We start from the raw sequence: 10,189 nt of genomic DNA, 5'->3' as shown, positions 1-10,189 counted from the left end.
GAGCAGTTCACTACAAGAAAGCCCCCACCATTGTAGGAATGCTACAATCTCCAAAGTCCTGTGTCAATGTTCTGGTTCCCCTGACTCTCATCAGCTCCAACATGTTCCCATGATAACTTCCAGGCCCAACTGCCCGTTTCTTTCCCTGCCCCACCTACCCTTCAACAACACACTCCTCCCACTGGACGCTGTGCTCCACTCCCTGTTGTTCCAATCTTCCACTGTCTCCTTATTTGGTTCCACTCTTCACCCTCCTTACCTATCAGATTTTTGTTATCTCTACATATCCCCACCTAGCCCCTATTCCTATTGACACCCTTCCCTCCTCCTCCTGAGTCTAACCTACCAGTCAACATCTCCTCACCTGGATTGATCTATTGCTTGCCAGCTCTTGACCCACCCCTTGTCCTCCACTTCTATACTGGCTACTTCCACTTTATTCTTTAGTCCATTTCACTACACCGATGCTGCCTGACCCACTGAGTTCCTCCAGCAGCTCTACCTTTTTATCCAGGCTCCAACACCTGCAGTCTCTTGTGTCTCCATCAGCGCATCACCTGCCCTGCCCTCCTTAATCCAGTCGATGTAACACCAGAGATTGGAAGAGAGAGTTGAAGCTTACACAATTATTGATCCAGCAAGGATGTTTCCATTGACCATGGAGCCCAACGCTCAGTGCAGTGTGGGCTTTGCCACGCGTATACTAGGCAACATTTATTATGATCACACAGGATCCGTGTCATTCTGATTAAAATACTGCTATGAAATTGTGAAACAGAGTAAGAATGATAGTGAGAAAGTGGTTTGGTCAGAGGGGAAGAAACTGATCCCGCTGACAAAGTTTGTAACCAGGGCGGATTTCAATTCCTGACGAAGGGGCAAAGGTACTTGTGGAATCTTGCGTTTGTGCAGATATCTGAATTGTATCCTAACTAATGAATGCACAGTTGAAAGAAGCTGTGGGGAAAGAGCAGAGACCGGCACTAATTGAAGAGTCATAGGGCAGTGTAGCACACAAACAGGCCCTTCGACCCACAATGTCTGTACCAGATATGATACCAAGATAAACTGCCTGCACATGATCCATATATCCTTCCATTTCCTGCATGATCATGTGTTCAGCTAAAAGTCATGCTGGGCCAGAGACCCATTTCACTCTTCAATGAATTGTGTTACACTGAACACCATTTTCAGAGTTAATTTATTTGTTAATTTATCTTGCTAAATGGTGTTGTATTAAAGAACATGTTACCAGTTACAGTTGTTTTAAAGAAAATATTAACAGTTACACGAGAGGCATCGAGGAAGTGTAAAGTCCTGTCCAGCTTTCTCCCCACATTCCTTGCTCTCTCCAACCCCCAAGAACAGCATCCAACTCCTGGAACAGTCCATTAACGCAAACATCGCCACCCCTTAAAGTTTCAGCTGCACAAGCGATAGAGAATGAGCACACAATCTTTCACAGTGCAACAAGCTCAGCTTTATTTGCTACTGGAGGCAGCCACACAAGCTGCAGAGCAGAAGCATAAATCACACTTGCATAGGACTGAACTCCTGGGACCTGAGGCACCCGGTAGGAAGCAGCCCGATAGAGAAGGACGTTAATGTACATCGGGGACACACTTACAACCAGCTGTTGTTCTCCTCCTCACATCTCTGTGGGTCAATAAATGGCTTGTCTATTGATTTAATCATCAGTTCTCCACAGTAGACACATTCAGCTGCCACCAGATCGTCGATGTCTGATTTGATCTGATCGCGGGACTGCTGGCCCCGGTCGCTGGTCTCTGCTTCCTTGCTGCGCTGTCGGGATTTTGCCTGCCCCACGGCTGCCAGTCTTCTCTGCAGCTCCTCCAGCCTGGCCTGTTTGAAGGGAGAGAAGTGCGGGACCACCTCCTGCTGCAGGCAGTCTGAGTGGAACATGTGGCCGCACAGGAACAGGTAGAAGGGACGGTTCAACAGCGGGAAGTCACAGGACGCACATTTCTCCTGCGACTCCACCACCCCGTATTTGTTCCTCATTTCCTGGATGTCTTCGCGGATGCGCTTGGCGCTCTCCGTCGCCTCCTCCATCTCCTGCTTGAGCTCGTCAATGTGCTTGTTGTACTCCTGCAGGGAGCTGCAGATGGCCTCCTTGAAATGGTCAATGGTGACAAAGTTGGGGAAGAACGGCAGAATGTCCTCTATCTTCAGCAGGTTGCAGCTGGACAGACACACCATGGCTTTCTTCACGTCCTTCTCCTCCTGGACCACATGCCGGGCGATCTTCAGCCACAGCTTCTTACGGAGCTCCTCATCATCCTCCGGCATGTCCGCACATGACTTGGCAAGATCCACGTCCATCTGTAACCAGAAATCCATCAGTAAGCCTTGGGCAGGCAGAACAGCGAGCATCCAGGCATACGGGCCAAGCAAGTAAACTCTTCAAACCATGCCCTACACACCAGGCCAATTAGACCCCAACCTGCCCATGAATCCAGTAAGTTTTCCTCTCCAACCGACTTCATGCAAAATTGTGTCCAACAATGACACACGTCATCACCCCAGTCAACTTGCCTTTCATTCGAACATTGCTGACCTGGATCTTTGTTTATCTTGACACAAGGAACTGCAGATGCTGCTTTCGAAATAAGAAACAACGTGCTGGAGTAATTCAGAGGATCAGGCAGCATCAGTATGAAGAAGGGTCCCAACCAAAAAGGGTCATTTATCTGTCCTTCACAAATGCTGCCTGACCTGCTGAGTTACTCTAGCACTGTGCGCTTTTTTTTCTGGGTTTGTCTACCTTGGTTGTGTGGGTTTTATAGCATTGCCGAATAAAGTTCAAAGTCTCACTTCAGAGGTTGTCAACTGACGGCCGGCCTCAGTATCAGTTTGAGAAAAAGTGTTCCAACTTCCCTCAAGATGAAGTGCTCACGAGCATCTGCCCTGAAACTGCCTCCTTCCCTTGCGAAGTATTTCCCACAGTGGAGGAAATGTTCCTCTGTACGGCAACAAATCCCTTGGGAAGGGGAATGGATCATTGGTCTTTATTGTAAAGAGGACGTGAAGTGGTAAAGAGAAAGTCTCAGCACAAATCCAACTCACAGCACCCCAGTCATGACCATATTTATGGAGGGATATGCATGCACTGTTAACAGGGAGGAAGGTGCGACAGGTGAAGATCTGGAACAAAGACGAATGAACCAGTGAAACCTGTGATTTGAGGGATGTGATGAAGTGGAAGTTGAAACATTGTTTAATCTTGTGGGGGAATCTAGAACTTGGGAGGACAGGCGAAGGGAGGGGGAGGGAATAGCAATCACCTGGAAGATAAGGGCTACCGACCTATCGCTGCAACTTAAACTGCAAGGTTACAAGAATTCAATTGTAAATAAACTAAACCAGCAAATGCCGAAGAGAAAATAAGCGCACGCACCTGCGATCCACAGTGTAGGAGAGGTGGACCCAACAAGCTGGCTCACTGCACCAGTTACGGCAGAAATTCTCTCCCAACTTTGACATTAAATGTAAGGCCAGAGGAATTGTTGCAGTTGTTAGCATTTGATACCTGGCCTCAACATGTACCAATCACCGTTGTTCCGTGCTCCCTGGCTCTTGACCCTCCATCAATGCGACTAGATTCTCCTCTCCCAGACCTACCTAGACTCCTAGCTACAGTCTGCAAATTCAAGATAGACACAAAATGCTCCGGGACAGGCAGCATTTCCGGAGAGAAGGAATGGCTTCGGGCCGAGACCCTTCTTTCAAAATCCTGGGCACTGTCGCAAATGATATTAGAACTGGAGGGTGCAAATTTATTTGCTGCATTGAGAACAGAGTTTGAAAGAAAATCTAGATTGTATCAGTACCTGGACAAGTCCTTAATCCTCAAAGGATTAATTAGCCTTGATAACTTTTTAAAATAATGTTTCCTCAATGTAATATAAACCTTTCTTGCACTAAACCAGCACATGGGAACCAGGCAGCAACAGCGATTTGTACATCCCTGCCCTGGGAAGTGAGTGTAGAAGATTTGACGGCACTATTCTGAAGAGCAGGGATGTCCTCCCAAGATACATCCCTCAGATGACATAATTACTGGTCTGGTCACTCGGAAATCTCAAGAAATACGCATAGGAAGTGTGTACATTTCCGGCTTTGCTTCCCACGTTATCATAACAAATATAGTCCAACATTATTTTCTAGACACTCCTCGGGTTGTGTCATAGTTCTGTCCCTGAGAACTTTCTACGAGTTGGAAATGAATAAAATCAGTGTGTGGTAGAGGACCAGAGACACAGGTCTGCTGGGAGAGCGAGCAGACGTGGGAACAGCGGCCACCAGCCGGCCGGCTTCATGGATTCAGTGAATGAGGGAGTGGGTCTGCTCAGCGCTCCCAACTCTGCTCAAGCCCACTCAGCCCCTGATTGTTGCAGCTTGGGAGAGGAGGAATGCGGAAATGCCCCCTATCCCATCCTGCACAAAATTCCTGCATCCCTATAGCGACCAGAGAATCCATCCCACACGCTGGTTTTGTTTATTTCCAGTCTCCCAAATGCCCGACTGTAGTGTCCGTAAGTCAGGCATCTGTACCCTGGGGAGCACCTGGTTGGCTACACTTGCTTTGTGACATGACAGGGTTGGTAAATGTGGTACATAATTGTAGACTGTGTAAAGAAATAAGCACAGTGGCCCGGCCAATCTCCCCGCCCATACCTGGAGCGCGTGGTCCACCGCCTCCTCGTACAGCTCCATGGTCTTGTAGATGTGCACACAGGCCTGGTTCTGGTTGTTCTCTGCGCACAAGCGCAGCGCATACTTGAGGTCGTAGTGAATGTGGTGGGCGCTGGAGCCGGCTTGCTCCAGGTACCAGAGCAGGGCCTTGGGCTTGTACTTGGCGTAGAGCGAGAGCAGGTAGTTGTGGATGGCCTGGTCCGTCACCTGCAGCTGGTGCACGCAGAACTCCAGGTAGCGGATGGCCTCGCTCACCTGGGCCGAGCTGCCCATCTGGCTGTAGTTGACCAGCGCCGGGATGAGGCTTTTGGGATCCAGCCTCCTCTTCATGTCGATCCAGGCGTCCACCACCTGCCTGGGAATGTGCTGCATGAGGATGGGCGAAAACTTGTAGAAGAGGTTGGGGTCCTGGCACTTGGCCATGACGGCCAAGGCAGCAGCATGGTCGTCGTGTTGGCAGTGGTGGGCCACCACCCGCTCGTAGTCCTGCATGACCACCGAGAAGAAGACCATGTCCTCCACGTTGCCGTGGCTGGCCAGCAGGTCGTAGATGATCGAGCGGTTGCTCAGCAGGCACTCCTTTATCTTGGAGCCGCTCAGGAACTTGCGGAACTCCTCCCGACTGGCGTCAAACTGGCCGCGCTTGCTCTTGTCATCCTCCAGCCTGCCCAACCGGTTCAGGTAGATCTCAGTCAGCCAGGTCACCAACAACGTCAGCTGCGTCCTGTCCTCCAACTTCAGGTTCTTCAGCTTCTTCAGCAGAAACTCCTTCAGGGCCTCCTCTTGCTTGGCCTCAATGAACTTCAGAGCAATCTCCTCAAAGTACTTCTGCGTCAGGGCGTAGTACTTGGCGCTCTCCACGTACTTCTTGTTTCGGAAGCAGTGGTCCGCCTCTCTGGCAAGGACAGTGTCAAGGCACTCGGGCCGGTCTTTGCAGTACTCCTTGGCCAGCTCAAACTTCCCCATGTTCATGTACATCTGCCACACATCCCGGGACTCCTTCTGAATGTGGTAGCGGAAGACTGCCCTCTCCGTGTAGACCCACACCAGCCCGGCCACCGAGTCCTTCACCATTCGCAGGACGCGGCCAAACTTGTCGGGGAAGGCGTCCTCGAAGACCAGCTGTCCATTCAGCGTGCAGACGGCCTTCACCCTGTCGGGCAGCAGCAGCAGGAAATGGAACTGGGTGAGGACGATGGACCGGGGAGGCTGAGTCTCGGGGGAGATGTCGGCCGAGTATTCCCACACCTGCACGTCACTCAGGAGGGAGTCAGGCCGGGTGAAGTCCACGGTGCCGTACAGCACGCCGTTGCCCATCATCCAAGCGAAGGACCGGGGGCTGGAGCGCAGCTTGGAGGTGTAGAAGGAGATCTCGCTGTAGCCCAGGCTGGCAGGGAACTCCTGGAAGCTGGGCAAGGTGTTGGTGTACTGGCTGAACATGGGCTGGAACATGAGTGGGTCGGAGCTCTCCGGGGCCTTGCCCACAAACTGGTACAGCCGCTTGCGGGTGGTGACGATGACGAAGAGGCGGGTATCAGTGCTGCGCTCGATCTCCAAGCAGCAGACCGGTGCCGGACACCCGTCCTCCTCCAGGGTGTAGACGTTCTTGAAGTACAGGTCTGGGCCGGAGGTGAACAGTCGCTCCTCTGACACCGCTATCTCCGCCTCGTACAGCTGCCCCTGGCTGGTCCCTGCCAGGATAGGGCCCGTGCTGCTCTCCGTGCCCAGGTGTTTGTTCCACCCAATGCTCTCGATCAGGTGTCCCTTCCAGCGGTTCAGGCTCTTCACCTTCTGGGAGTTTCTGCTGAGGTACAGGCACTCGTTGGAGGTGAGGCTGATCAGGAGATGGGAGCCTGCAGCAAGAGAAAACTGCTCTCAGTGAGGTCAGTCTGAAGAAGGGCCTCAACCCGAACCATCGCCTATTCCTTCACTCCAGAGATGCTGCCTGTCCCACAGAGTTACTCCAGTACTTTGTGTCTATCTAGGGCAGTTCAAGCAGCACATGCCTGGCTCTAATGTGGTACAGCTCACATTCGTGCCAAGTGTGACAGGTCAAAGTATATGCTAGCTTTGCAAATATACGCATTCCTGCCTATTTAGACCATTTGGGTCCAAGCAATATAAACCATGGTTGCTGCTCCAAGCAGCGACAAAGTGATTCACCTTGGATAAACCAAGATCTATCCTTGGTCAACCATGATATCCGGTAAACCGGAAATCCTCGCTCCCACAGGGCAGCTGAGACATGGGACAGACCAGGTGTGCGTACGCTTCAGCAAGACCTAGGAAGTGTGGGAGGAGGCCACACAGGGGGAAAGGGGAGGAAGGGGCGACCAGCGGGAGGAGGTTGGTACGGAGACTTGGAGTGGGGGATGGATGAGGGGGGGACTCGTCTCAGGCCGAACAGTGGACGAGCAGCTGGTAAACAGCATGCTGCTGGAGCAGGAGTGGCAGCAGTCCACATGCTCATCACGGCATCAAAACCAGCGGCCACTCACCCGAGGGATCCAAGAACAGTTTGTGGATCCGAGCGTCATCTTTGCGTCCCACTTCAATCTGGTTTGGCTGGTCCGGTTTTCCAAGATCAATCCTGGAGAGGGCAAGAGAAGAAGAGTTGAGCTGGGAAGAAGTCCCAGTTTGGAATCGGAAGCACATGCCTGCAGAACGACATGGCTACGCCTGGCCAGGCCAACTCTGCAAAGCCGCCAGGACAACAGACCTTCATGGTCAGATCAAGACCCCTGCACTTACAACTGGGACTTGAAACTGGTGACTCTGTATATTGTCTCAGTGTACTATTGCTATAGACTTGTACTGTATCTGAGAAGCTAATCTAATATGTATCCAAGTGCTTAGATGTACAGTGATACGTACTGAACTGTATACAAAAATGAGTTTCCTTGCACTACAAATAAAATATCCATCCAGTTCTGGGAGGCAGGATATGAGGAACACATGGCATTCATAGAACCACCATTCATTGTGATCATGGCTGATCGTTCCCAATCAATAACCCGTGCCTGCCTTCTCCCCATATCCCTTGATTCCACTAGCCCCTAGAGCTCTATCTAACTCTCTCTAAAATCCATCCAGTGACTTGGCCTCCACTGCCCTCTGTGGCAGAGAATTCCACAAATTCACAACTCTCTGGGTGAAAAAGTTTTTTCTCACCTCAGTCTGAAGTGGCTTCCCCTTTATTCTAAGACTGTGGCCCCTGGTTCTGGACTGGCCCAACATTCGGAATATTTTTCCTGCATCTAGCTTGTCCAGTCCTTTTATAATTTTACATGTTTCTATGGGGGAGGGAGGGAGGGGTGAGCCTCACCTTAGCAGTGTGTCCTTGCCCATGCTCATGCATAGCTGGTTGTTACACACCACGAGGTGGGTGATATCATTCGGAGGAGTGAAGTCAATTCTCTGCTTGGAAAAGATGGGCTTTTCCTCTTCCAGCCGGGCGCTGACATAGCCTGCAACAACCAGAAATAAGTGTTTGACCGACCGACACCATGGCCTGACAACCATCGTTATTACCCGCGTTTGGTGTCAATCCCCAGCGATCAGGAGCAGTAAGAATGGCTTCATCTGCTCAATCCCCATCCTGTCTCATCCCTAAACCCATGAGAAACAGCAAACCAGCCTTTTGACCCACCATGTTGCAGCTCACAGCCTAACCCCACTTCCCAGTTGTGCAGGTCAGTCAGGCCTCTCAAGTCCCTCTTCATTCTCTCTTAAACATAGAAACATAGAAATTAAGTGCAGGAGTAGGCCATTCGGCCCTTCGAGCCTGCACCGCCATTCAATGTGATCATGGCTGATCATCCAACTCAGTATCCCATACCTGCCTTCTCTCCTCTTCATTCCTCCTTTCTCCCCCCCCCCCCCTCCTCGCCTCCCTCTCACTCTCATTTCCCTCCTCCCCTTCCCCACCCACCCCTCCCTGCCCTCCTCCTCCTCCTCCTCCCTCCTGCCCTGTCCCCGTGTCCCGCTGCGCTACCGGACTGTCCGATGCCGCTGCCGCCGCGCTGTTGGTGCTGGTGGGAGAGGCCGGTGGGCCGCAGGCGGGCCCGAGCCTGCGAATCCTCGTAGTCGTCCAGGATGGAACTCATGGTCAAAGATCGTTGCTCATGGTGGAGCAGCGGCCCGACCGGAAACAGCGGCCCGACCCGACCGGAAACAGCGGCGGCCCGCGGTCACGCCCACCGACCAATCACCGCAGGCCGCAGGGGCAGGGGGAGGAGCTTGGGCTTGGCCCTGCCCCTCCCCCCTTGGCGAGTGACAGGTGGACACAGGTGAGTTCAAGTTCAAGTGAGTTTATTACAATACAATACAATACAATTTATTTGTGCCATTTCAACCTCATTGAAATTTGGTTTCTGCAGTTATACGCACAAGAAAAAGAACCAAGAAACAACACAATTTACACAAACATTGTCATGTGTCCCTGTATAGGACAATGATATTCTTGCTTTAATTCAGCACACAGAAAATAGTAGGCATTTACTACAAAATAGATAAATGTGTCCATATACCATAATGTTAATATATAAACACATGAATAAATAAACTGATAAAGTGCAAATAACAGAAAATGGGTTATTAATAATCAGAGTTTTGTCCGAGCCAGGTTTAATAGCCTGATGGCTGTGGGGAAGTAGCTATTCCTGAACCTGGTTGTTGCAGTCTTCAGGCTCCTGTACCTTCTACCTGAAGGTAGCTGGGAGATGAGTGTGTGGCCAGGATGGTGTGGGTCTTTGATGATACTGCCAGCCTTTTTGAGGCAGCGACTGCGATAAATCCCCTCGATGGAAGGGAGGTCAGAGCCGATGATGGACTGGGCAGTGTTTACTACTTTTTGTAGTCTTTTCCTCTCCAGGGCGCTCAAATTGCCGAACCAAGCCACGATGCAACCGGTCAGCATGCTCTCTACTGTGCACCTGTGGAAGTTAGAGAGAGTCTTCCTTGACAAACCGACTCTCCGTAATCTTCTCAGGAAGTAGAGGCGCTGGTGAGCTTTCTTGATAATTGCATTAGTGTTCTCGGACCAGGAAAGATCTTCAGAGATGTGCAAGCCCAGGAATTTGAAGCTCTTGACCCTTTCAACCATCGACCAGGTGAGGGGCAGGTTTTGGTGGTAGATTGCTGAAAATAATTCAAATTTATGTCAGATTTAAATCGTGTCAGATTTAAGTGGAGGGGATGTGAAATGTGAAGCCAGGGAAGGGAATGTGAGTGGAAGGGGAGGGGAGGAGAGGGGAGGGGTAGGATTGTGGGGGAAATGGTTTTGTACCCGGGTTGGGCACAGTTAAGGGGGGGGGGGGGGGAGGAGGCTGTTGCCTAAATTGGAGAATTCAATGTTTATCCAACTGGGTTGTAAGCTACCCAAGCAGAATACGAGGTGCTGTTTCTCCAGTTTGTGTGCGGTCTAAGTTGCAGTTTTAGAATTTAGAGATACAGCATGGAAACTGGCCCTCCA

General features: G+C 51.0%; 1 protein-coding gene across 1 annotated transcript; it reads right to left on the bottom strand.

Moving 5' to 3' along the window:
* Positions 1-1,183: 1,183 nt before the first annotated feature.
* Positions 1,184-8,880, bottom strand: vps18 (VPS18 core subunit of CORVET and HOPS complexes). The gene is made up of 5 exons (XM_055640919.1): positions 8,711-8,880; positions 8,042-8,183; positions 7,215-7,306; positions 4,699-6,569; positions 1,184-2,343 (listed from the first exon to the last, which is right to left on the bottom strand). The coding sequence occupies exons 1-5, from the start codon at positions 8,820-8,822 to the stop codon at positions 1,624-1,626; spliced, it is 2,937 nt and encodes a 978-aa protein (XP_055496894.1). The 5' UTR covers positions 8,823-8,880; the 3' UTR covers positions 1,184-1,623.
* Positions 8,881-10,189: the final 1,309 nt, after the last annotated feature.

The sequence above is a fragment of the Leucoraja erinacea genome, chromosome 9 (genome assembly GCF_028641065.1).
Source record: "Leucoraja erinacea ecotype New England chromosome 9, Leri_hhj_1, whole genome shotgun sequence".
In the NCBI taxonomy this organism is placed as follows: domain Eukaryota; kingdom Metazoa; phylum Chordata; class Chondrichthyes; order Rajiformes; family Rajidae; genus Leucoraja; species Leucoraja erinaceus.
The sequence above is the reverse complement of the archived record's forward strand: the minus strand, read 5'-3'. Positions and strand labels throughout refer to the sequence as shown.

What these genes read in the sequence shown, in the direction of transcription:
- vps18 (XM_055640919.1), bottom strand. Translation starts at nt 8,822, where the DNA reads ATGAGTTCCATCCTGGACGACTACGAGGATTCGCAGGCTCGGGCCCGC. An exon ending in GGCAAGGACACACTGCTAAG is followed by an intron (nt 7,307 to 8,041) that starts GTGAGGCTCACC and finishes TGCCCTCTCCAG; the next exon opens with GATTGATCTTGGAAAACCGG. An exon ending in CGGTGGACCACGCGCTCCAG is followed by an intron (nt 2,344 to 4,698) that starts GTATGGGCGGGG and finishes TTCTGGTTACAG; the next exon opens with ATGGACGTGGATCTTGCCAA.